Source organism: Candoia aspera, chromosome 5 (assembly GCF_035149785.1).
Source record: "Candoia aspera isolate rCanAsp1 chromosome 5, rCanAsp1.hap2, whole genome shotgun sequence".
NCBI lineage: Eukaryota > Metazoa > Chordata > Lepidosauria > Squamata > Boidae > Candoia > Candoia aspera.
The window spans coordinates 12,284,876-12,312,839 of NC_086157.1; the positions used below are offsets into that span (position 1 = coordinate 12,284,876).

General features: G+C 39.9%; 1 protein-coding gene across 2 annotated transcripts; it reads right to left on the reverse strand.

Annotated features, from left to right (window-relative positions):
* Positions 1-469: 469 nt before the first annotated feature.
* On the reverse strand, positions 470-23,021 carry LETM1 (leucine zipper and EF-hand containing transmembrane protein 1). 2 transcript variants are annotated; one of them, XM_063304605.1, is made up of 14 exons: positions 22,924-23,021; positions 20,983-21,040; positions 15,359-15,803; positions 14,553-14,696; positions 12,912-13,049; positions 12,529-12,732; positions 11,885-12,004; positions 10,646-10,777; positions 9,047-9,226; positions 8,713-8,853; positions 3,165-3,299; positions 2,365-2,555; positions 1,945-2,083; positions 470-1,130 (listed from the first exon to the last, which is right to left on the reverse strand). In XM_063304605.1, exons 1-14 carry the CDS (start codon positions 23,006-23,008, stop codon positions 981-983), a joined length of 2,262 nt encoding a protein of 753 aa, XP_063160675.1. In that variant the 5' UTR covers positions 23,009-23,021; the 3' UTR covers positions 470-980. The 2 variants fall into 2 exon arrangements, with proteins under 2 accessions (XP_063160675.1, XP_063160674.1); XM_063304604.1 differs by lacking the exon at positions 22,924-23,021 and having other exon boundaries at positions 1,945-2,101; positions 20,983-21,036.
* Positions 23,022-27,964: the final 4,943 nt, after the last annotated feature.

Below are 27,964 nucleotides of genomic sequence, written 5' to 3' on the forward strand. Positions count from 1 at the left end.
AGTAGTACCGACAGGAAAAGCAAACTAGGTCAAAAGCAAAGTCAAACTAAGGAAGGTACTAATTTCAGCAGGCCTTTAACTGTCCTGAGTATATAGGCAACTTTTATACGATGTTTTCAGTTTGTTACTTTAGTTATTTCATGCCCGAGGTGAAAAACCTTGTAATTAGATATACCTATTATATAAGCAGTATTTCGATAGATTTTTTTCACAATTTCAAATTTGCCTTGCATCCAACCAACAGCTGATCTGCAAACTCTAGAAGTCCAGGTTCTATATTAGTGAAGCTGGATAAATGGATAAAACTGAGAGGAAGATCAGCAGGATTATAGAGGGATGGGAAAATTTAAACAGTTTTTAAAGTGTGTGTATTGGCAACCAAATAGTGCAAATCTTTTTCTCTACCTTTTCTTTAGTATTGAAAAATCAGCGAAGTCAAAATAAAAATATTATGAAAGGATTGTTGTTGTTTTTAAATTATGGATGCACTGCAGTTCTACATGTGTTAACCCAAAGCAATTACAGAACTTTCAGAAACCAACCTTCACCTGATTAGCCATTTTTGAATGGTTTCAGTATTGGGAATTTTGCTGTAGAGATCTTCACTTTTCTAAGAAGAAAAATACACGTCCGTGCCGAGTAAATCTAGTATTGTTTTAAAAGGAGAAGCTGACTCCTTGTGCACTGCAAAGAAATTTCTAATTTATATCACAATCTGGAGACAAAGAGACTGAATCACCACAGCACACCAAAGAATCAACGTGAATGCAGAAGATGGGTTGATGTCTTAGAAGACCAGAACGGTTTCTACTTCATGGAATGATAATTTGTCTCTGTTTGATCAGAGAAATGTCTCCCTCTGCCCAATTTAGCTTTGATTAGTTGAAAAATTACCATCGTTCTTCATCTCACAGCTATTAAGTACTGACTAAGGTGTGCATGATGTCTTATTTGATGCAACTTTTGAACTTCTGTGAAGGCTAGTTCTTCACTTCTGCAACTTCCTTCTCAGCATTTTCTTTCGTCTTCTCTATTTCTTCTAGTTTTTCTTCCTTCTGCAACAGTGATACTATCTCTGCTACTTGCTTGGTAGAAATATCAATATCCTCTTTGTCAATCAATTCTATCACCTAAGCAAACATTTAAAAAAATAGTGTTATGTAGAAAACTTAGGTTTTCTTCCTAACTATTTTGAAAAACTTTAAACAGGAAAGTAACTAAAACATGTTATCTTAAGCAACAAGCTGGTTCTCAAGTCCAGCGTTACTCAATGGCAAAATAACATATGGTACAGTAGCTTAGAAACAGCAATATGCATTTTCCAATGGAACAGGCATTTCCCATGAACAAATATTGTTGTTTGGGTATATTATTTCTCTGACAAACGTACAGGAGCGCTGACTTTGCTCCTCAGACACACACACCCAAATCTCTACCTCACTCGTCTAAATCTGATCACAGAAACACCATTCCTGAATCTCTAATCGGTGAAAGTAGATGAAGCTGTAGGCCCTAAAAAAGCCTTCCTTTATATCGTATCATATTAATGGCCCACACTTGTTCCATTAATCCAACATGAAGACTGATCTCCCTGCCTTTGAATGACCAGTTCAGGGAAATTACCTTCAATGGGGAGTCAAAAAGTGTCTTGTGCTACATCTTAATCCTGTTTAGGGCTTCCCTTCTGGCTAGCGATAGGCATTTCTACGAACTGAGATCCACACAACGGAAGGGGAAAGCTGCATTCCGTGATACTTTATGCAGATACAGCAGCCAGAAGACAGTTCAAAGCACAGCATTAGACACAATAAAAGCATAGCGTTAAATTTAGGCTTGGTCCCAAGTTCACTTACAGAAGTTTCTGCTGCACTTCCAGGAATACAAAAGCAATACTTGCAATACGTAGGTAAAACAATTGCCTGGTCTCCTCTTCCATGGACTCACCTTCACAACATCATCTATGTCGATTTTGCCATCTCTATTTTCATCCAACGCTTCGGCCAGCTTGTTCAGTTTGCTTTCCGGTATTTTCTGAAGCTGTTTCATTACATTAATAAGCTCACTGATGCTGATGAGATTCTCCCTAAATGGGAAATGCAGCCTGTAGTAAAGCAAGCAGTTACTACCAAGGATGAATTCATGCATACACCATCACGGTGGAAATCACAGTTACCTGCAACCTGATTTTTAAAAAAAATATAAGGAAGAAGCCAAGAGTAACAAGGCCTTTTTAGGCTAGGGCACCCTCCATGATGCAGCCTGCTTTTGCTCCTCAAAAGCTGATCCCTCCCAACAAAAACCGCTTCCTTAAACTGATCGCGATGATAAAACTAATCTCCCTCAGTCATATTGCCAATCACTTACCCAACGGGAGGACTAACATCACCGCCCAACTGTACGTCTACTGTTTTTTGGTCTCTCTCTAACTCCTGAATAATTCTATCAATCTGCCCAATCATTCGATTCACTTTTTTAGTCAGCCTCTTGCTTGCTTTGGATTCTTCAACTATGTCTTCTGGTCCAGTCTTAGATAATTCCTTGATCTCCTGCAAATCCTGAGGATCAAAACAAAACATTTTTACACCATAAATCTTTGATAAAAAAGTGGGGGGAGGGAGGGAGAAGAGTTGCACCAAAGGCTGCGGGAGCCATTTCTGGCTTACCGGCAACCCACTCCAGGTCTATGAAAGCCACCAGGTTCCCCTGAACATAGAACGGCTCCAAGTGGGGAAGGCATTCACACTGTTGCTCCCCTGGCTGATACCCAACCCAGGCATTTCCCCTCTAGGCCATCACAGAACCAGTGGCAGATCTGAACAACGTGGCAAGGTCCAGGACAGGAGGAGACACACAGGTGATTAACAAAATAAAGCCAGTGACTGTGATCCACTCTGCCATGTGAGCCTTCAAGCACTGGGAGAAACACATAAGGCAGGCTGTATTTTGAGCGGAAAAGAAGCAAGAGCCACAGCTGAAAATAACTGACATGACTCAGCAAAGAACCGGCGTCTCTTACAGCAGCAAATGACCTGTTTCTATCAGAGCTGGGAGATCCTGAAAAGCATCTTGGCAGTAGTACAGATCATGTAATCACTCATCTTCCTTTCCCAATAAAAGCCAAAGCGGGTATTGGCTCCTTTAGCTGACCTTTCCTCTTGTCTTACCTCACTGTATTCCTGCACATCATCCTTGAGATCCTCAAGTTCCTCCTTCTCCTTTGTTAGCGATTTCTTTTGTTCCTTCAGTTTAGTACAAGCATCACTTAGCATATCAATCTCTTCTTTTGTTATTTCCTCACCCTGAATAAATGGAAAGGAAAAAGAATTTAAGCCTCACTTGCTCTCAACATCTTGCTGCACATGTAAAAAAATTACACAGGAGGCTCTATGGGAGATCCAGAAATCAAGAGATGTAAAGGTAAGTGATGCTACAGTGAGACGCCTTGTCCCTCTGGACGCCATTCCACTGTACTATATCCAGGAAGAGATCAGTACGATTTGAATTACATTTCTATTAATTTAATAGAATTTAAATAGAATATAGAATATAATTTAATATAGAACATGATTTAATTCAGTCTGACTGTGAAATACGTAACCATGTTTCTTCCTTGAAATATAAAAGAATATGTTCGGATAGGAGTGGCGCATGTTCCCCCTACAAATTCCATGTTTTTCAGAGAAATGTGCCCATTAACATTTGGCCTCATCCCAAGTAGAATTCAAAACACTGTGAAATGGGGACATAAGCAAACATACCCACTTGTTCTGGATGCCTGGCATCAATTGAAATACACCCTGCATGGCCCTTGCTTGCTCTAGTCATCCCCTGGATATTGCGTTGTAATAGAGCTATTTAGTCCTTGGTGGGACTGCTTAAGCTGATCCTTGCATGCCAACTAGCCATTCCATCTCTGGCCAGGAAATTAGGGTACGTGATTAGTGGGTCCTTTATGACTTTTTTAAAAAAAAATCTAACTTATGGAATAAAAAGAACAGATTGTTGTAGCACTTCAAGAAATTTACAGCTTTCAGTCAGCCATTTACTCAAAACAGCAAGGCTGCAATGATACAGACACAAGGGCCAGCCCACAACTCAAATCTGCCCCGTATCTATTTTGCCAACCCTATTTATTATAGGAACCAATCATCAAGGGAACATGTACTTCCCCACCCTTCCATATGGTAATATGTTCCCATCTATCTGCAGGGCCCGCTAAACTTCACAGTGGACTACCTCTGTGCAAAGGAATAATGGGACTGAAATATGAGTGCAGAAAGAACAATGCCCTTGTTTTACTAGACCTCATTTTAACAGACTTCAGATGCATTGGACAAAATCCATCCAATATTTTATACACACGTAACGTCCTATTCACCATTCAGAAGACATTCCAACCTAATGGACACCCCTTCGCTCATCATTCTGTTACTACGCATATCATAAATCGAGAGATCTGAAATAGTCAGGGATTGTTACCTAGACGTCAGTGACAAGAATACTCTGGGGAACTGTAAAGGCCCCCACTGGTTTTGAACACAGTAAACTCTCAAATCATATGAATTAATATTCCAATCCCTGAACTGCATCTCCAAAGGTAAGCAAACTGAAATAATAGTTACTGAAAGAACAGCCACGAATAACAGCATCTTGACTAAGCATGTCACTACAGTGGTAGCCTTTGGGAGCAATGGATTTTGATTAAGAAAAACAAATTATGTTCTTTTTCCCTTTTGGGGAGCTGAATTACTAGCCCTAATTATATGGTTTATGGAACCCTAGTGAACTATTGCAATCACTAGCATTCAGCTCCTACAGCCTGCTTTCTGTGAAATCCTACAGGGCAGAGCAAACCACAGAAATGCCTTGTCCAGCAGAGCGTGAAGGCAGTAATAAGGATTTGACAAGCAATGCACATGCCTTAGCAGAATCTGAAGTATCTTCAAGAATGAGAACCACAAATGAACGTAGGCAGCTATTATTGAGTGGTTTCTGGCAGGATTTTCACTTTGAAGCCTCCATGATGATTTGGAAGAGGTCATGTGGAGAAGGGGGAAAAAATGCACACTCCTTCTCTTGGGTCTTCTGCCATGAATCCTTGGCTACCCACAAGAACGCTCATAACACTTGTTACTGGGGTACCAACACCTGGTGAAACAGTTGGAGGACTGGGTCCTGAGCTAACGGTGCTGCTGTTTTACCTCCAAGCTGAGAACATGCCCCATGAGCATGTCTAAGGATAACAGACAAGAGCGTGAAAAGGAGTCATGGGAAAGACGACCTTTGTTGGTACATTCTGAAGGGTTGGGCAGGATAGCACTTCCCTCTCCTGGGCCTATCCAAGATAGTGGCTGTCATGTGAAGAGGAAAGGAGTCACCTTTCCGTTGATTAAGTGTTTGGATTTGAGGGAGAAAGCTCTGCACTACTTATTTGCTTCACTTAACAATAAAAGTGCAGATGAAGATGATCCCATCAATTTCAGGAGAGTAAGCAAGCTCCCTGAAGGGACTGAGGATGGCCCATCATTTCCAAGAAAGTAATGTGGGTTTCGCTGTGGCCCTGGGCATGGCTTTTGAAGATGCCCTTGGAGTGACCAGAAGGTAGAGCCCCAAGAATGGCAATGCCAGCCATCCTGACAGAGATAATAAGCCACTTCTTTGGCCATTTAAGGCCAGGGCAGTCCCCAGAGGAAAAAAGCAGTGAAAAGAAAAAACGAAAAAGAAGAGAAACTGAGAAAAAAAATGGCACAGGAGTTTAGCCAGGAGCAATCTGAAGACCAGAAGGGCAGGAGGTTGCTCACTTATGTCACTTAAGAGTCCACAAAACAACCATGTTTCAAATTTTTGTGGAAACGGTAAGTACTCATAAGTGAATGTTAACAAGATTTTCTACTTATGCATAACATATTACTTAAATCTGGGTAAAGCAACAATAAATGATTTTTTTAATTAAATGTGACACTATTGCAATGTAGTTGATAAGCTTACTTTTTATGCTAAGGCTAAATTCACATACCTTCTTGTGCTTTTCATGCATCCTGCTGCACTACAAACTTTCACAGCCTGAGTTAGAAACTGGCTATCCTATGAAGTATGCTATGCTATGCAGCGCGCTATGCAAGACAGGAAAGAGTTATAATGAATTATATTATTTGCTTAGATAAATTATATCATTATTATGAGTGCCTGCAATACACACATACAAACACACAACATATAAACACTAATATAATTTCTTAGGAACCCAGAAAAAAAAATCCCATGAATAGTATCACTGAAAGTACGTCCAAATTAATGAGAAGTTTTTAATAAGTGAAACAGTATAAAAAAACAGAGTAATGCTTACATAAATCTAGACAGCTGAAATATTTAAAACATGGACCCTGCACATTCAAAGTGGAAAACACAATAGGTATCTTTCAAGTAAAACACTTTTACCGGGAAATGCTGACAACATGAAACGGAAACAGTGAATCTACACCAACTTTGAAAATATTCTGTTCGGTTTGTGAAACCAGTTTAATTTGACAATATTTTTGTTAATTTTCTAGCAAAGAACTTTCCCACAGGTTTTCTACAGCATTTCTAGTACAGATCAGGGGTCCTTAACTTAGGCACATTTAAAATTTTAAAAACATGCTTGACCATACCATGAGTCCGAACCAAGTCAGTGGCATATAACTCTAAAAAGGAAATAAAACTACAGCAGCACAAGGCAGGCTCACCCACTGACAAAATGGTCCCTGGGGCCATGTGGCCAGTCATAACACATCAAGTTCTGGCAACAATTCCTCAGGGCACCAAGGGAAGTGACTGCAGGCGTATTAAGTGCCTGTGATGTCATGTTAGAAAACTATTTTTTCATTATTCTTCTTCAATATTAGTTTAGTTCAAGTATTAACAACTCCATCTACCATACATGCAGCTAGTTCTCTAGGGAGAAGGAATAAGCAGTAAATTATTTTAGATATGGCTAGAGAAGGAGAAAAATAGTATTGTATATTAAAACTTTCCAGATGGAAACAAAAGGCAAATGCCAACTCTGAAAAGGCTGCAGGCAACTCTCCTTTTTTATTTTAGTTGTCAGAGAAGCTGAGGGATATAGCAGGCAAGACAGAAAGCCATGACTTTTGGTGGCAAGACTATTTTTGGTGGGCTAAGTATGGGAAGAGAGTGCTTGTTAGGGCTAAAATGTTGCTGAAAAGTTTTCTTTAAAAATGTTTTTCCCCCCTGGTGGCATTATTTCTGGGGGCTTGAGTGCCAAGAAAGAAAGAAAAAAAGAAAGACTCTATTATTAGAATCTCTTTATATACAGCTTTCATTGATAAGAAATCACATCTGATTCTATTTCCTGGAGAATTTTCTCTCTGGAGAAAACTAGAGGCTAGATCCACGTAAGATTCCTCTTATGACTTATTTGAATTCTTTATAAAAGCACCTCTCTGAAAGTGCTATGTGGTCATTGTTAAATAGGGCGTCTATCAAATCCTGTTCCAAAATGCCGGGGAGTTAAAAGAAGCTATACACTCTTCCACTTCGGTTTAATGTTTACATCAGTGTCCTGGTGGGTTGCTTAGGCAACCTGAATTTTCATCCTCTTAGGGCGACGGACAAGCATCTCTCCATCCCACTTTACGTGGCTAACCCAGAGATCCTTCCAAGGTCCCCACAGCTAAAAGAGCTTTGAATGCTCTGGTAAAGAAGATCAGTGTAAGATCAATTATACTAAAAGCCAAGGTTATATTCCTTCCGAAGAGACCAAACACTCACACATGGTGCATAAATGGGCTCAAAATCAAGCAAGTCCCACTATAAATCCCTGGGACGGTTTCCCAGAGATCTGATGGCAGAAGGGTCAATGGTACCTACGCGCAGTGCCCCTTCAAGTGCTATTTTCAAATTCTTCTGAATAAATTCTGTAGTGGGGGGGCATTATGTGCCAACAGTTGTCAAATTCTTTGAAGCCAAATTGATAGCTCACCTCCAGCACAGAGCACAAGTGGACCCTTTCTCTACCTGCCTCTTCTGGCCAACACTTCACTTCTACCCAGTTGGCCTTACTTTCTTAACACAGATGGTTTTCAGCGTAAGTGGAATTACAGTAGATCCTTAAATCAGTCTTTCCCTGGGTTTACAGTCCTGACCTGCTTTCTCAAGGGTTATGACCAGGCGAGACCACTTCTTAAGCAGCACAGTATCAATGAAGAATAGACTGATTTAAGCAGAGCCCCAATCACCTTTTATCCATAAGTATGAAGTACACATTAATACTTGCTAAGTACCTTACACAGCTAACATTCGCTGCCCACAGAAGAGCCTTTATTGGCTCATTGTGGTGCAATCCCCTTAGTGTTATTAGAGGGAAAATGTAGTAAAACTCCTGTTAGAATGTTTAGGCTCCTGTGACCAGGGACTGGTAGAGACAATTGATCATGCTTAAGTTAGTTTAACCTAACTTAACTGAAGCTGTCCTTTATTTTGGGGTTCACATAAGACCCAAAGATTTGCCCACCCTTACTTGAAGTAATGTTGCTGAAACCTTAAGTTACCAGCAGGCAATGAATTAAGTCAGTTCCACCCTTCTCTGTATCTCTCATAACTGGATATATCAGCTAACCTGGATAAAGCAAGCATTAACTTCCTCACCCCCCTTGCAGAATTTGTGCTGTGGTTTACAGCATCCCATTGTCTCCTACCCACAGTAACATTTACCTTAATGCCTTCCAATACTGGGGCTGTGTCTTTCAAAATCTCTGACTGGAGAGTTAAATCCACTTTTGCCGGCTCTTGTCCAGCAGCTGCATCTATACGGCCTTTGTTCAGAGCTGAAGCATCCAGATCTACTATCGCCTCCTTCAGGAACACAAAAACACAACAATTAGATGCATTAAATATGATTTGACATTTGAATGTGCACTTTGGAATTGCTAGATGAATGCATGGATTTTTAACCAATGTTCTTGGAAGAAGAATGCCAATGTCTTATTTCTCTTTCTTTCCTTTGGAGGACTTCTATCCTCCCCAAATTGATGCCTTATTTGCCTACCCTTTCAGCAACCTGAAGAGTCTCTTTGGCTTTTTCAGCTGCTTCGGAAAGCTTTTCCAACTCTTTCTCGTGGTGTTCTTTTCTAATAGCTTCTTCTTCTTGAAGAGTTGCTTCCAATCTGGCTTTGTTGTCAACTTTTTCTCCTTCCACTTCTGCTGCTTTCACCTGAGCTTCTTTTGCCTTATTTGAAAAAAAAAATCTATCAACATACAGAGCTGCCAGACTTTCCTATAGGATACTAAGATCTGTGTTTGCAGATCAACCAGCTAGTTCCTGCAATCTCTATCACAGGAAACCTAATCCTATTTTCACTCAAGTACACAATATCATCTTCAACAGAGACTGACCAGAAGTTTTGAGAAGCCAACTAACAGGATGGAAAGAAAATGGTCCAGAAGAAGGAAATTGCAGCCCTCCATATGGTAATGGACTGCAACACCTGTCTCCTCCAAGTCCACAGCCAAGGAAATTAAGAGGCAAAATATAAAAGTAGTAAGATAAACATTCCAAATAGATTAAAGAGTCCGTCAGAGTCTACAGGTATTGTTTTTCTCAAATTACTGCTCCAAGTGTTTAAAGAAAACAAATGACATTTTTTGTATACTTTTAAAATAAATCATAATACATAATTGGTAAACTTGGAGATAGAGGCATCTAAACAAGTTGCAGAAGTAACATAAATGAGTATGTTATTTATTTCAGATATCACATAGAAAACAGCAGGTTTTTTGGACTGATTGTCAAAGTGAAAAATAATCTTTGAATGAAGCAAACTAGAACAGTATCACAGCTTGTCAAGCCGCATATTTAGCTCCCAAAGGGCTATCCTTCTGCTGTGCTAAATCACAAGACAAACAATTCTGTCATGACAAGCTAATCCTTCTTCCAGCGACTTTGTCTTGTTGTCCATGGTAAAGATACATGAACACCTATTGAGGGACACAAGCTGAACTTGTCTTTAATGATCAGGTTTCCACCAAACAGATAACATGAAAACTCACTCCAGAATGACCAAAGGGTCACCATGAGCTTCAGTAAGAATTCTAACATTATCAACGGTCATATAAAGGTGTGGATGTGGAACATAAAACAAGATATCCCCCAAATGTCTAAAATTCCTAATGATATAATCATATTACAGGTAGTCCTCACTTAACGGCCACAATTGGGACCAGAATTTTGGTTGCTAAGCAAAGCAGTCCTTAAGCAAATCCCACCCAATTTTATGACTTTTGTGTGGCAAATCATTGCAGGAGTTAAGTGAACCATGTGGTTAAGTGAATCACTTGGGTCCCCCATTGATTTTGCTTGCCAGAAGCCGCCGGGAAGGTCGAAAATGGCAAGCACGTGACCACAGAGCGGAGCGAGTTATAAATGTGAACCGCTTGCCAAGCACCCAAATCATCATCACATGACCGCAAGGAGGCCACAACAGTCAGAAGCATGAGAACCGATCATAGGTGTTTTCCCCAGCACCATCGTAAGTCCGAACCATCATTAAACAAATGGTTAAGTGAGTACTACCTGTATAACAAATGCACCAACTGCTTCAAACACAACTAATTCATAGAAAAAAGGTGTCCACATAACAAGGCTTACCACATTCTCAGGGAGTATTTGCAAGGTTGTTTTCAGCTGGTCAGCTGGTGACAGAGTATCTGGAAGGTACATTGCTCTGGATAATAAAAGCAGTGAAGTTGGGATTTCTTGATTCAGATGCAAGTCTAACCACTGCAATTAAAAGATAAAATATAAGGACAGATTTTCCGGTTACGGTTCTATTCATCAAGGGGTTTGATGCAGAGCAGCATACTAAAGCAATTATGAAACATTCCTTTAAAAGAAGGCCTTCAGGTGGAAGTTAGATCTTAGGTCTTCGTACTGGCAATACTGTTTCCAAGCAGGACACACAAAATGGGTGATTCAATAATTAAAAACTGAAACAGAGGTACTGCATAATTTGCCTCAGAGCAACATCTCTTCTCGAGGTAAGGTTTTTGGATATTGTAAGATCAGGGCTGGAAAAGTATTAACAGTTACAACACACTACATCATACAAGTAATACTGAAAATATACTCAGGAAGGCCTGAAATATCAAGTCCAGGATAACAAAAGCTATGACAATCTAGCTGTTCCATAGACAGAGCTCCAAGTTCTGAAAAACGTAAGTTGTTAGGAATATCATGATCCTGAATATTCTATTGTGCTTTTATAGATTTCACAATCACGAGGTGGGAAGTTTTAGCATTCAATAAAAATTCCAAAAATTACTTGCAGAACTCATTTCTTTGATAAAATCTCCTTCCAGATTTGTTTAAAGGATGAGAATCTATCTATCTATCTATCTATCTATCTATCTATCTATCTATCTATCTATCTATCTATCTATCTAGGAATTCTCAAGTGAAAGAGCCAGACCTAAGGGTACTAACTATGCTCTCTTAGTTATTGCTTAAAAACCTGGGTGTCTGCAGAAATCAGGCCTCCCCCACCAAAGGCAGAAAGAGCAGGGTGCTCCATCTCACAGGCAGTGCATTTTATTTTGTTTTTCTCCCATTCTGGCTTAAAGAAGTTTGTGCCACCCTATGGAGTTCCCACCCTTGCTTCTCACTGTTCTCACAACAGTTCAAAATTAGGCCATTGGTTTCAAGCTTAAGTTAGAATTAGATCTAACACTATAACCACACTGGTGGTTTTTAGCAGCACTTTCCCAGTTCGTGAGCTGTTTTTGCTCAAGAAGAAAATCTGAGCATTTCTGTGCCTATGGTTGCCATCAGAGTCCAGTGTGAGTTTGGCCTTGTAACAAAAACCTCTTGACATTCCTAGCAGAACAGTACCTGCTTCAGCTGTTCCTTTAAACGTTCTTCTGTGACACCCAGTGCTCTCATACCTCTTGCTCGACAGGCTGCCTGTAATTCTTTTACTGTCAGGCTACCCACACCTTCCTCAGATATCAGCTAGACAGGACAAAAGAATATTATCCGTAGCTTATAGAAACTCATTATTCAATATTCAGAAATAAGCAACCATTATAATGAATCCAGCATAAAGAACCTTCACAAATGCTTGTTGGTATCAAGATTACAGTTTCTATCTTTTGGTAAAATAGATTAAATAGAAGCCATGTTAAAATAGATGAGCCGAAGTCATATTCGATGGAAATCACCCACATAAACAAATCACACCAAATGAATTACTTTTTTTTACTCATCTGGGAAGTGTCTGTATATGGACTGACTGTGGGCTTAATATTGGCAATTCTAAAAAGAATTTATAAAGACTTCCTGATCCCTTAGGATAGCAGAAGCTGTTAATTAAAAAAGTATCACAGAATAGTACCTGCTGGCAGCTGTCTTGATTTGGTGAAATTTGTTCTTCCATTCCTAAATTTCTCTCATACATCATGACTCTAAAGTAATTAAATTTTCTTTTCCATAATATAGTTTCTTTAAACAAACCATAAACAAAAAGATTCCCTTACTTTATCATCTGCTTTCATACTTCTCAGTCTCATTATTAGTTGGAAGCGAAGAAAGTTGTTTGTTCCAATTGACTGAAGTTCTAACAGTTTACACAGAGCAACCAGTTGGGGTCTTGTGAGATTATCAAGAGTTAGTTCATCTTCAAACAGTTTAGAAAATCGTAAAATCTCTTCATTACTTGGTCTTTCACCAGTTTCACGTATCTGAAAATAGAAAATGTATACTATAAAGTCTTCACACTGTTTCTAGAATTTTTACTCAGAAACACGGGCATTTACTTTAAGAAACGTTAACTATTATATCAGATGTATCTATTGTTATCCACCTGGGAACCTAGTGCTAAAATGTAACAACATACGTTTAATTAAGTCAAACTGAATACCTTTTGAAAGAAAGATGAGAAATCCTTAGTAGCATTCCCTTTAGCTGCTTTATTTTTTAAGGCAATCTCTTCAATAGTATCTTGAAGAAATTTAGCCACTTCAAGCTTTACTCTCAATTCCTTCTTCAACCTCTCTTCCTATTAAGAAAGAAAAACATTTTAATAGAAAGCTGCTCAGATACACATTAAAAATAGTTTTCCTATTATGTCTGCTTGGCACACTATTAAACATCAGACTGAATGCCGCTGTATTTAGCAACACTCTTCTAGCCTATGAACATTTACTGAAAAACAAGTCCAGCCAAACGAAATGGATTCATTCCTAATTAAGCATGTAAGCTTTGCATATGATTATCCTAATGAACAGCCACTCTTCAACTGTTTCATCAAGGTATTTTCCGCATACACTTAAATTTCTTTCCTTTAATATCTGTGTAAGGCACTCCACAGGCACTTTTATGAAGTCAATTTCTCCTGCAAGTCTAACCTGAAATTCTTACACTAAATTCTCCCCAGCAGATTATCAGCCTAACAAGTGCACAAACATTTACATTTAAACACAATAAATGCCCCTTAGGCCAACAAGCAGAATGTTTTCACAGATGCTCCCGAAGGTTTTCAGACAAAGGTTGAACAATCATTTGTCCAGGATGGTCTGAGGATTTCTGCCCTCGGAAGGGGGTTGGACTAGAAAATCTCCAAGGTCCCTTCCAATCCCATGATTCTATGCTTCTACCGAAGTATCAATGCCTCTTGCTTTAGGCCTCCTAAAGCAATCGGTATGCAACATTTTTTTTAAAAAAAATCATTATCGGGTATACATAAAAAAAGATAAACCAAAAATTCCCCAAAGCATATGTATTTACAAAACTAGTCTTATACATAATTAACCTATCAGTAAGAAACAAATACAAATTCAAACATTTGCATTCAAATTTGTGAAGTCCCTTTGTTCAAAAGGGCCACTATAACACAATAAAGACATATGGACTAACTGCATTCCAATCACATTTCTAGGAATTAACTAAACCCATCCTTATTTTTCTTTAAAAGACGGAGAGATGCCTCACACAAATAAAAACTTTTTTTTAATTAAATGTAATTTTAAAAGTAAAGAAATGGGACAGAGATCCCAAAATGGTCTTCCACCTTCCATTACAGGACACTCCAATTCCTTATTCGGCACCCCATTTACATTTAATTAAGCATACCTTAACAACCATGAAAGATCCAGTTTGGTGTAGTGGTTAAGGCATCATACTAGAAACCAGGAGACGGGGAGTTCTAGTCCCGCCTTGGGCACAAAGCCAGCTGGGTGACCTTGGGCCAGTCACTTTCTCTCAGCCACATGAAGGAGGCAATGGCAAACCACTTCTGAAAAACCCTGCCAAGAAAACTGCAGAGACTTGTCCAGGCAGTCTCCGAGAATCAGGCATGATTGAATGGATTAAAAAAAAAATCAACCATGAATATATAGTTATTACAGAGAGGGTTCTGTGGACAGCATGTTAAGACTTTCCCTAGTAGAGGGGATGGGTTCTGAAGCACTCATGTGTACAGATCAGCAGTTGTTTTAACCAGGGATACTACCACTCCATACTTTCCCACATTTATACAAGTACATATCAGTATAGCTATTACCTTCTTAGACTTTGTCTCAAATGTTGAAGGAAGCATATTGGGGAACAGCTTTAAAGCTACTGGAAGCAAGAATTCCATGAATGGAACAACAATAAAGACAAGAAAAGGGACCAGCCGAAAGAGATCAGCACATATCCGAAGGAACTGTAAACAAAAACAAATTTCTGTTTATCACAACAGGAAAAAGAAAACAGTCCACAGCTACTCCCTTGCTCCAAACTTCTCCTGTTCCAAAACATCAGTTTTACTACAACTAAAGCAGCAATCCCACACAGTTAATTGGGAGTATAGTAGGCCCTACTGAATACTATATGATTTCTCTCTCAGCAGAGGCATAAGCAGCACTATTAAACTATAATCACTACTGAGTAAAAGTGGCTCAACATCAGCTGACAGCTGAAATTTTCTCAGTATATAAATTAGCCAGTTTTTATATGTTAACAAGAAAAATCAGATAATGAGGACCTATTATGATGTATTAAATCATTGTGTTACTGAATTATTCAAATCGGGTCATCCTTTCTTAACTAAATTAACATTTTACCCTATCTACTGTACTCCATTCTTTATATATAATGAATGCAAATATTCTACATTTTTGTGTGTATATACACCTAATCTTTTGTTAAATATTTCTTCATATGTTTCTTTGATTTACTTCTGATGTTTCATTCATTCAATACAAGAACTGAACATCTAGTGTCACTTTCACTAAACATTAGAGTATCTACATTTGTTAGGTATTACTTAATTTAAAGAATATTATTCAAATTTCAGTCCCAAGAAGAATATCATGGACAAAGTACCTGTCTCCGTTCCCGACGGGTTAAAGAACTGCCGTGAAGAATTTGCCAGAGCATCCTTGCAGCAATTTTTGAATCAATCCATAGCAACCGAAAGCCATGATAGTAATGCTTCACTTCATCAACAATCTTCTGTCCAATAGATTTTTTAACTACTGTATCTTCTACTGTTGGACTATAAACAGGCCCTCCTTCTTCTAACTTCTTATTTTTGTCTTTAAGAGACTTCAATGATTTTTCTATTACAGAGTCATCATTTCTGGATGGTGAGGAATGCCAGTTCCGTACTGTAAGCAAACAAGGTCCTGAAAGACCTCTATTAGGAGATAGCCACCAGGAATCAAATGATCTCTGAACTATACACTGTCTTTTTTCTGATCCTTTTGTCCAATCTTTTGTACAATAAATGTAAGGTGATGTATTAGTGCAATATTTAAAATGATCAGGCCTGTAAAAAAAAGAAAAAGATTTTAATATTAATAGCATACCTTATAGCAATTAAGTTGGCCCACCAAAACTGCATAATTGAGAAACTTCAGTTTGTCTCCACATGGAAAACCTGCAGTTTATCTAGAACGCCAATACACCAATACAATACACCACCCAGGTCCATTAACAAAGGATGTTTCCATGTTTCATGCCGCCCCCTCCATTATGGGGACAAAAGAAACCTTAACCTCTATGGAACGGTTTGCCCCCCACCAAAGTCAGGATGGCTCCCACCTTTGAATATTCAGGAGGGTGGCTAAGCACCACCTTTCTGCAGAGGCTTCTGGGATCAGAAATTATCTACCAAGTTTTGATTGTGTCATCTGGTGATTTACCGGGAAGTTCATGGATATAATTATCCAGAGAACTATTAATTATTGCACAATTTTGCTGTATTGTGTTGAACTGCAATATAAGCTGCCTACTGCCTAGGACATACAGTTTTGCTAAATTAATTCATTTTAAAAAATAGCTATAAAATTCCAATTATCAGCAACTCTTGTCCTATTATTTTGACAACAACCTGTAGCTGTTGCACATAACAAGCAGTGCCAAAAGGCAATACTGTCCTTGCAATAAAGAACTTTGGATTCATGAACTTTCAGAACTATTATTTCCAGGATGACACTGGAAGAACTTATTACACGTCAAGCTCAAATCCGTTACCATTCCTCACTAGGAGAGACTCATTTCCGGGGAAAATATCTGGGGGTGGAGAAAGAATGGATGTAGCTGACCAAGTACTGCATGACATTCTGATCAGCAAGCTAGTCAAATGTGGGCTGCAAAAATAAGTGGATACATAGTTGACCCAAAAAACATTGTCAAAGGGTACAGGTCAATGGTTCCTCATCAAACTGGGGAGAGGTAGCAAGTGGGGTATCACAAGATTCAGTCCTGACAGAGATACCATTCAAAGCATACAGTAATGACTTGGGTGAAGAGAATGCTTGTCGAAATGGTGGTGGGCTCCCCTTCATTGAATATGTTCAGGTAGAGGCTATAGCAAGGTGTCTCAACCAGGGTTGCGCGGCACCCTAGGGTTCTGCAGAGGTCACTAGGGGTTCCCTGGGAGATCACGAGATCACGATTTATTTTAAAAATTAGTTCAAATTTGGGCAACTTCACACTGAAGAGGTAAATTTCATTGTTTCTTTTTAGTTTAAGAACATTGTTAATGCACATATACAGGCCTACACATGAAACGAATATAATAATTTTGTAACTTCTGGCCTATATTTGAGCCTGAATGTGCAGGGGTTCCCTGAGGCCTGAAAAATATTTAAAGGGTTCCTCCAGGGTCAAAAGGTTGAGAAAGGCTGGGCCATACAGTCAACTGCTGAGGATGCCTCAATTTAGATTTCTACCCTGCAAATCCACTGATTAGCCTTGATGGCCTACATCCAACTCTATGATTCATTCATACAAAGCATGTATATAATTAGATGTTTCTAAGCATAAATACTGCTGCTGTACATTTGAGTCTGTGGAAGCACAAAATGCTATGGCAACAGAAAAAATAAAGAGTTCAAAAAAAAGAAAATGCTTAACTGCTAGAAATTCTGAGCTTACTGTTTAAACTTTCAAACAGCAAAGCAAGATGCTCCACCAAAACACTGAAGAAAAATGTTTAACAAGGAAGTTCCACAGAAATGAAAAAATGAGCATGGGGGAAAGGGTCATGAGTGAGAAATGAATTTATCATATAATAGATGAATTAAGGGAATTTACAAGAACATAATGAGAAATAAGAAGCCAAACTTGAAAATTTAAAAATCAAATAGTATTAGCTTCACCTTCTTCTAAAACAGTATTTCCCCATTCCTATAGGGGTTTTTGACCCCAACTCTCAGGACTTAAGGGATATTTAAATATGATGCCATCCCACAGATTTACACTTCAGTAAATGTGCAGCATTCCCTAACTTATTAATCCATACACAGTCCTTGTGCGCATGCTTCACTCTGTGAGGGATGGGGAACTGTGGTAATCTAGCTATTCCTATACTCCAGCTAGCCAACATAAACCCTTCTAGCTGAGGCTGTTTGGAATTTAGGTCAGCGATACCTTTTAAGCAGCTGTCAGGAAAAAAAAGAACATCAAAACGTTTACCAGCTTTCCCACTATAACAACATTTCCATGAAAACAAGAAGAACCTCTGTAGAATACCTGATTTAAATTTAAGGAATTGTGGTATTTTTTTGTATGTAGAAAGGCCTGGAAATAAGGTATTCTCTATAGGTCACTTGCCTCAGCAAGTGGAACCTTACCTGTTTTGGCTGGTTCAGGAGCAAAGCAAGACTATACTTAGATAGGACTCTCTGTGTATCTGTGGGCTAGTCTGGGAAATCAAAAACCATGCTGGAAGACGGTAATGGCAAACCATCGCCATACAGTTGCAAAGAGAACTGCTACTTCATGTAATTATCAGGAATTAAGGGTAACTTGAGGCTTCTTTATCAAGTCCTGTAGTAAGTAGTAGGATCTCTGGGCCAACACACCTACCACCGTCTGTTTGAAAGGCAATGCACCAGTAAGGGCTGATCGCAGGGACAGTCTCTTCTTTGGCTGAAACAGGGGGCTGTGGCGAAAGAAACCCCCAACAGAAGTGGAGGCAGCTGGAGAGTACCCAGGCTAAAAAGGAGATTGGTGCTGACTGAGCTTGCCTGGTCAGGGGGCTGCCAAAAAGAGGAGAGAAGGAAAACCCAAAATTTCTGAGTAGCAACAGAGAAAACACTTTCCATCTGGACAAGGAAAATAGCTGGAGTCATATGGGCAATGAAAGAAATAGAGGAAATCCTGAAATGATTCTAAAGACCCTGAGCCAAGCTAACACAGTTAAATGGTTAACTAGAGCAATGCCAGTTTAGAGTTATTGCTATGCAGGCTAGAAATCTGCCAGCTTTCCCTTGGTTCTTCACTGCATTACCCAATTTTCTCCTGACATGTTCCTCATACGTTGGAGGAATATTTCTGGAATTTCTCACTAATCTATAATTGCCTCTTAGCTAGAGATACAAGGCTACAGAGGAAACAAAATGAAAAAAGTGGCTTTAGGGCAGGGTTTGGGGGTTTTTTTTAATAGAAAGCTGTAGTACATGGCTTTTGTAGCCAGGCATGGCTGCTGATATGCTGGTGTGAAACAGCAGGAGAGAGAGAAAATAGGGAGAAGCAGCTCAGGTATGGCCTTGTGCTGTCACATAGCAAAAGTAACACAAAAACCTCCACTGTCTCCATGAAACAACTGTCCTCCTTAAAGGCACAAGAACATCTAACTGTAAAAGAACCCACAGTCACACCGTGACAAAAGCTTGAAAAAAAGAAATATTTTCTAATGTAATTTATGCATAATTCATTTCATTAAATAACTAGATGACTTACATTTGGTGTACAGGCAGAAAGATAGCATATAAATATATACATTTATATTGCACACATTTCAACTTTTCAAAATTTCTGTACTCAAAAGTCTATTATTTCACCACTGCCTCAACCTTTCCACCTACTCCTAGCTACCATTTAGATGAAGAAATCTAATTCTGTGGACATTCTTCCCCCCCTATTATAGAAAAAAAGGATGTAATTTTCTGCAATAATCAGCTATGCTTATAGTTATAACATATGATATACTGATCATAAACCTTCATGAACCAGTGTATCTCCAACAGCTTATTAAAATTAGTTTTTTGCTTCGAACAAACTTTTAAAAAATATTTTTACAAGCACACTGGGAAAATGAAGATGTTCAAACCTTATAGAATAATTGCTTTAATAATCATTCATACCAAACTAATGATATTAGTAGCTTGCTGTGGTTTGTCATTAACATCCAGAATGAACCTCTGCCTTCTATATACTGGCTTTACCTTATAATATTTGGGATATTTACAGATACCATAATCAGGATAATAAACATTTTCTACTGGAAATAATTGCACAGCATTCTATAAACTCCCATTCCTTTTCCCTGTAATTCCCTGATCTGCCAAACAAGAGATAATTATTTCCATCCTTCCTGTCCTCTAAAAGAGGGGAAAGCAGCTTGTCACCCTCAGATATTGTAAGATTACAGCACCAATAATTCTCCAGGCCACCAATAACTCTGTAGGCCATGAGACTACAGATGATAAAAGTTGGAAGTCGTAAATATTTTCTGCATTTAAATGGCAGAGTTCCTTTGCCATTTCCTTTCTGGATTGGACATTTGGAAACATTTCAAAATTACCCCGCTACTTCGGAGAAAAGGAAATAGCTTTTTGCTTTGCACTACACATTGGAAATACTTCAAAACTGTAACAACTTTATTATTAAAGTTTTAGTCTATTCATGTTAAACCAAAATACAGCAACAGCCTTAAGGACAACTATCTTATTTACCCCAAAAGATGTCAACACACCTTAGGAAAAGGTAAACACAGATAAAAATCCTGTGCAGTGCCTAGCATCTCACCTTATCAACCTAAGGTGAAACCCAGCTGAAACCAATTCTGCAGAGTTCCTCCTCTCCAATAAATGTGTACACATCTCACACTTGTAGGTGTGCATATAAACATATGTGTCTCCAAACAAACTTGCCAGAAGCTATACTCCACAAAAGTGCCACAGGAAAACAAAATCCCATAATTAAGAACTCCTGATTAAAATGTATTGCCTATAAAATCAGGTACCTCCTCCATCTTAATAGCAAACATTGTCATATACATACAATTTTCACACAAAATACACCTGCGCACAATACACATACACATACACCGTTCACCTTCCAACACAAACAACCAAAAAATAATGGGGGAGGATTGAGATGGAAGAAGGGGTGGCTGCATTGGGAAGGGAGGAAACAAAACGGCATGAATATGAGAAGTTGTGACTGAACAGAAATGGAAAAAGAATTAAAGGGAAAGATCTATTTTGGTACTGTAAAAAGGTAAAAGAACCACACAAGTATCACTTGCCAACCAAGGGCTAGACTTCAAGCTACACCTCAAAAAAGTCCATCTTTTGCACTTTCCGTTTATCAATCGCAAACATACATATACCATCTATTATAAGAGCCGGGTGGTTTTCAGCAGCTTCCTCCATTCTATAAACTGTCAAAATAGGCAGGTCATTAGTAACAGCGCTATGAAGATGTATACTTACAAATGTTTTATTTGCCTCATGGAGGAACAATTAAAACAAGCAAGGTTCTCCAAATGACCTAGAAGTAGAAAGAAAAAAAAAGCAATCTGTGTAGGTAGGTTAGAAATAGATAAGAACATTATACCTGTACCAGTGCGGTATCAAAATAACTTTGTTCACATGCTACTTGAATACTTCAGGCAGAAATAATGCCATAATTAGGATCAAGTACAAGAACTTATAATGGATTTTGTGACAGCATCGCAAAAGACTATTTAAAACATACTATAAAAAATCAGAGTTTAGCATGTTCTACGAACAAGGACAATGGGTGTCTGAATCTAGTTTGTTTCTCCCAATGGCACACTGCACAGAAAGTTATTAATGCAGTTCTTATGGACACTATACAAACCACAACTGCCCTAAAGGAGTCCCATGGACCTAGAAAACCTTTCCCTGAGAAAGAGAACCAAGAGAACATGAGAAATGGAAAATATGGTCCCTGGAAGTCCTCAGAATTCAAACCGTAACACTGAAACAACAGCCTCTGATAGTGAAATGATAAACCTCTTTTAGCAATGCTATGGGCAGTCATTAGACTACTGTCACCTAAATGTTTACTTCATTTGAATATATGACATAAATAGGAAAAAACTCTACTGAGTCAAGTTTCCACTCTTGATGCTATGGAGGGACTTGCACATATTGAAGTAGTTTGCCACTGCCTTCTTCCATTATGTTGTTTTTTTTTTGCTGCCATGAGTTCCTAGTCTAGCCTACAAGTTCGCTACCAACAATATTTTCAGTAGATTTAATGCCTTGTAGATGTAACAATATTCTAGGGCTGGGAGAATCAGGCTACTATTTCCTGCCAATGTTTTATTTGCTGTGAGCTGCCTTTAATGCCCTTACAATTATAAAGGGAAGGCATACAGCAGTTTCTCAACCTTGGCAACTTTAAGATGGGCAGACTTCAACTTCCAGAATTCCCCAGTCAGCATGGGAATGGGAGTTGAAGTCCACCCATTTTAAAGTTGCCACGGTTGAGAAACACTGGCATACAGGACATTTAATATATAAATGTTACTGTGGATTCACCTGCCTATTTCTTTCCTCACAGCTGACAAAAAGTATTGCCAAGGTGGTACCATCTGTACCATTACTTTTTCTGCCAGGCAAACAAGCTGGTGATTCACTTTTTAGAAACAAAGGATATGCTGTTTATTTTCCTGTGTTCACAATTCCTGTGCAAGCAGACAAGTTCAACCTTGAGCTACAAATATTCTCTTCGATTAGTAGACACCGATTCATAATTTACTGGCTTGGTGGTCCTGAAGAGCTACCCCAATTCTAAACATAACGCAGCTGCTCCTCGGAGGAGGAAGTTAAATAATGCTGCCTTTAGTTATTCTCTTTGCCTTTAAACTAGTTTGGGTCCATTTAAAAGGGGCAACCTAACCATCAGTCCGACCGCATTCCCACCCCTTGAATGCAAACTAGAGGAGCAGGCAGGAAAGACACGCCCTGCTCCCTATGTACATTTATTTAATTTTATTATTTTGGGAGGGGGCCCATGGGTGCGCGCGCACAAATTCCAGGATTTCAGGGTTGTCCCGAAAAGCCCTTAAAAGCCGCCAGGTTTTTAAGCCTCTCGGAAGGGCATTCCAGTCAGACGCCTTCCCCTCTTTTGCCCCTTCCAAGGCACGAAGGGATTACCTGAGAATACCCCGGAGCATCCCATAATAGTGCCTCCGCGCGTTTCGGACCAGCTCTGCCTGTCCCTCCCGGGGCTTCCCCTGCTGGACGCCCGCCTGCCACGGGCAGGGGCTCCTTGGCTCCACACCGGAGGCCGCGCCCGTCCTTCGCCCTTCCCGCCCGGCTGCGCTGGCCGAGAGGCCTCCCGCCGGGCTCCTCCCGCGCCGGCGGTGCCCGAAGCGAGGAACCCCCCCTCGGAGCCCTCACCTGCCGCCGCCGCGGCTTCTGCGCTCCCCCGCCGGGGAAGGCCCGGCGCCCTCCGCGCGCACCGCCCCAGCAGCACGAACGCCATGCCTGAGCCCCCGAGCCGGTCTGCGCCTGGGCGGGGGCGGAAGTCACCCCGGTGCAGGCCGGGAGATGGAGTCTTCCGGCGCGGGGCCACGTGCTCCAGCTGTGTCTCCCTGGAGAGCGAAGGCGCTTCCGGGCAGCGCTGGCCGCCTCGCGCTTTTGCTTGGCAGCCGCCGCCGCCGCCCTCGTAGCAGTTGCTGGTCGCGGGAAGGCTCCGCGGCTGCAAAGAGCAGTAATATCATATAAAGGCGGTCTTTGCGTTACATGTGACAGGCACAGCGCACAGTTCTTGCGATCTTCTCTCTCCCAGTCACTCTTCCGAAAGGGAGAGAATTCCTTCCTTCCCTTTTTTTTTGGTTTTTTTTATCTACCCGAGAGAGATCCTGGAAACTCAAAAGCTTGCAAGTAATTTAGATGGCCTAGAAAAACTACAGCCGTTAAAAAAAGGGGGGCAGGGCAGTTACACTGCAATAGGCGATCTTGACATGACTTTGTGGTTTGCTATGACTAACTCATAATTTCCACCCTGAGGAAAGGAAAAAGTTAAGGCATTTATTGTTCCAACCCAGTACAGGAAAAAACACCTCCCGATGTATTGATTCAGTTGATTTTAAGCCTCATAATAAGCCATGATTTAGCCATTATCTGTTGAGTGAGTTGCAACTGGCTGCCTTCAGAAATAACAAACCATGATTTTCAGGCCTCAATGGCTGGTTTTGCATAGCACACCAAGGAACATGCTAATCCTAAAACACATTCACCCAAAAGTAGTCTATTAGATTTTGCTTTATTTGTCCTGGAAACAAAAGATGCTTGTGGAGGCTAAAGACAAAATTAAAATTTAAGTATCAGATTACGAAAGATCAAAAGTGGAAATGAACAAAGAATCTGAGAGAGAGAAACAAGAAATGAGGAAATCTAGGATGAAGACACAACCCTCATTTTGTGCAAACTCTGTGCTTTCACTTCTGTGATATTTCATTAAACAACTATTTTGCTTAGCTATGTATCTTCTACTCAAAATGGGTAAGGTTTACACTGTCAAACTTCTGTTTTAAAGTCTTTTTTGATTAGCATGGTTTTTTCTATTAGTCAGCAAAGTATTTATTTATTTTATTTATCAAATTTGTCCCCGCCCATCTCCTCCCACCAGAGGGACTCTGGGCGGTTTACAATGGAAATAATTAAAACAATAAATATAAAATATAAATACAATATATAAAACCATAAATACCAGTAATAAATAACTATAAAAATAGGAATGAAAAATAAAGTCCAAGTGGCAAGATCTAACACAGGCCATGTACGTGAGAAGTTCTCTTGGATGCTAGCCATCCCCAAGCAGAGCTGCTTCCCTTCTCCACCCCAAGCAAGACGGCAGAGCCAAGTCTTCAGGTTACTCCAGAAGGCCAGGAGCAATGGGGCCAACCTCACCTCCGGGGGCAGTGTGTTCCACAGGGCAGGAACTACTGCAGAGAAGGCCTGCTTCCTGGACCCTGCCAAACGGAATTCCCTTGTAGTCAGGGTCCACAGCATGCCCTCCCTGCATGACTGGGTGGGACGGGTTGATGTAATGGGGAAGAGGCGGTCCCTCAGATAACCTGGCCCCATGCCATGTAGGGCTTTAAAGGTGATAACCAACACCTTGAATTGGACCCGGAAGCAGACTGGTACCCAGTGCAGCTCACGTAGTAGAGGTGTTACGTGTGCTGATCTAGGGGCACCAAAAATAACCCGCGCGGCTGCATTCTGGACTAGCTGTAGCTTCTGGATACTCTTCAAGGATAGCCCCATGTAGAGCACATTGCAATAGTCTATGTAGGAGATAACAAGGGCATGAGTGACTGTTCGAAGGGCCTCCCAATCCGGGAAAGGGCATAACTGGCACACAACGCAAAGCTGCACAAAGGCCCTCCTGGCCATGGCTGCCACCTGCTCTTCAAGCAGGAGCCGAGTCCAGGAGGACCCCCAGATTACGCACCGGGTCTGTCTGGGGCAGTGCAACCCCATTCAGGACCAAAGATGACAAAGTTCCAGATACAGAAGAGCCGTTAACCCACAGCCACTCAGTCTTACCTGGGTTCAACTGAAGCCTGTTGTTCCCCATCCAGACCCCTACAGCCCCCAGGTACCGAGAGAGGGTGGTCACAGCATCACTTACTTCACCCGGGATGGAGATATACAATTGAGTATCATCAGCATATTGATGATACCTCATCTCATGGTGACGGATGATCTCACCCAGTGGTTTCATGTAGATGTTGAAAAGGAGTAAAGAGAGAACTGAACCCTGTGGCACCCCACAAAGAAGGGGTCGAGGGTCAGATCTCTCGCTCCCTATCACCACTGACTGGGACCGGTCCTGGAGGAAGGAGGTGAACCAGGGCAGAACCACACCGCCCACCCCCAACTCCCTGAGCCCCACCAAAAGGATACCATGGTCGATGGTATTGAAAGCCACTGAGAGGTCAAGAAGAGCCAGGATGGATGCACTGCCTCCATCCTGCTACCACCAGAGGTCATCCATAAATGCGACCAATGCAATTTCTGTCCCATATCTGGGCCTGAAACCTGACTGAATGGGGTCTAGATAATCCGCTTCATCCAGAACCCTCTGGAGTTGCACCACCACCACTTTCTCAACCACCTTCCCCAAAAAGGGGAGGTGGGAAACTGGATGAAAATTGTCCAGAACAGTAGGGTTCAGCGATGGTTTCTTGAGGAGGGGGTGCACCAAGTCTCCTTAAAGACAGTCGGAAACACCCCCTCTCTCAAGGATGCATTAACCATCGCCTGGACCCAACCACATGTCACCTCCTGAGCAGCTTTTGCCAGCCAGGAGGGACATGGATCTAGATGGCAAGTGGTGGCATTTACAGCTCGGAGGATCCTGTCCACTTCCTCAGGACCAACAGGATCAAACTGTTCCCAGATAACTAGGTAAAAGTATTGTGGAATCACAATTTAATACAATCAAATTGCAGAAAGAAGACAGTTTGAATTTCTAATTATTAAGAGGATGAAGTTCTGGATTCTATGACAAGAATTTAGGGCTTGCTCTGCTATTAGTTGAGTGAAGCTACAGTTGAAAGAATGTTATGAAAATATGTTTATTAATTATTGGGTTACTATGCTATAATTAATAAACATATTTATTATGTTTGGGGAGATTCTTTTTTCCTCAGGTGTCAACATAGCTTTACTAGCCTTGGCCAATGCATACTTTTTTTTTAGATATTTTTTATCCTGCCTTTATTATTTTTATAAATAATTCTTTGAGTTATTTATTTTACCTATATCCTGTCTTTCTGTCCAAGGTAACTAACAAAAATACCTCTAAAAAAATACAGAGAAAATAAGTAGAACAAAAAGAGTTACTCTGCAATTATGTAGTTTACAAATTAAATGAATAAAGAAATAAAATCCAAAACCAAGGAAGAATCATTGCCATACTCACCCCAAAGGACAACACCTACCCCTTCCCACCAAGGGAAGGGTAGATCGAAAAGCAAAATAGAATCTACAAAGGCGAAACAAAAATCCAGTGCAATGGATCCCTATCTTGTCTACTTATCATTGCCAACTCCCATGAAACTAGTCCTGGAGAACTTCTATATGTGTGATACAAGTATATATATGTTCTAGAATCCATATTTTTTTAAAAAGGCTATGGCCAGGATATGTATCTAAAATTAATGTAATTAAAATTAATGGATTGCCCTCTACATATACCACTATTCTCTCATAGGCATACAAACTATTGTCACATCAGAACATACAACCTACATACATACATCACCACCCTTACAGCAAAAGAAATCAAATAAATAAATAAATAAAACAGCTAAAACAAATAACAGCAGTGGAGATGGGGTAAGGGGATAGTGTATCATCTCTGAAACAACAAAGATGGGAGGAACCCAATTGTATAGAAATCAGATAAGCGAAAGGGTAGTTGGGCAAGGAAGGAAAGAGAAGAAATCTTTAAGAAAATAGTTTTTATTAAAAGATTTTACATATATAAGAAGTACATTCAAAGAAAAAGATATAGTAAATGTGAAAAAGAAAAAAGAGACAAAGAAAAAAGGAGAGAGAAAAAAGAGAGAAAATAAAAGAACAGAAAGCATGAAAATAAATATAAAGAAATGGTTTCCAATCTTCCTCTCCGCAGTTATACAGACAATTCTAATCAAACTCCTCTATGATTACATCATAGTTCCCTTCTTTCTATAACCTATTCTTTCTAATCATCCAAACCATGTCACAAATCCATTCTCTTTTTTATGCAAAAAGCCCATAAGGGGTTTCCAGTTGTTGATGAATATCAATAGTGGTCTTTCCCTAATCAAAGAACTCAGTTGGCCATCTCAGCAGGTTCATTCAATCTCACCAACCATTCCTCCATGGTGGGTAGTGCTGAATCTTTCAATCTTTGTGCATATAATAATCTTGCCACAGTAATTGTATATTGAAATAATCTTCCATGACTCTTTTCTAACTGTGTATCCATAAGTCCTAAAAGGAAAAGATCTGGTTTCAGTTGAATATTAATCTTTAAAATCCTCAGTATCAATGTGTGTATTTGAATCCATTTTTTAAAGCTTTTTTACATGTCCACCAAGCATGATAGAATGTCCCCTCATGTTGTTCACATTTCCAACATATATTTGGAATGCTTCATACATTCTAGATGATTTCTCTGGTGTAATATACCAACTATATATCGTATTATAAAAATTCTCTTTTAAGATAATGTAAATTTCAATCCTTTGGCCCACATATTTTCCCACTGATCCATCTGTATATTATAGCCAAAATCCTTAGCCCACTTTATCATATATTCTTTAACCTGTTCTTCTTCCATTTCAAATTTCAACAAAATTTTTATGAATTTTAGCAATTACATGTTCATCATTGGTACACAATTGCACTTCAGATTCTTTCTTTGCCCCATACCATC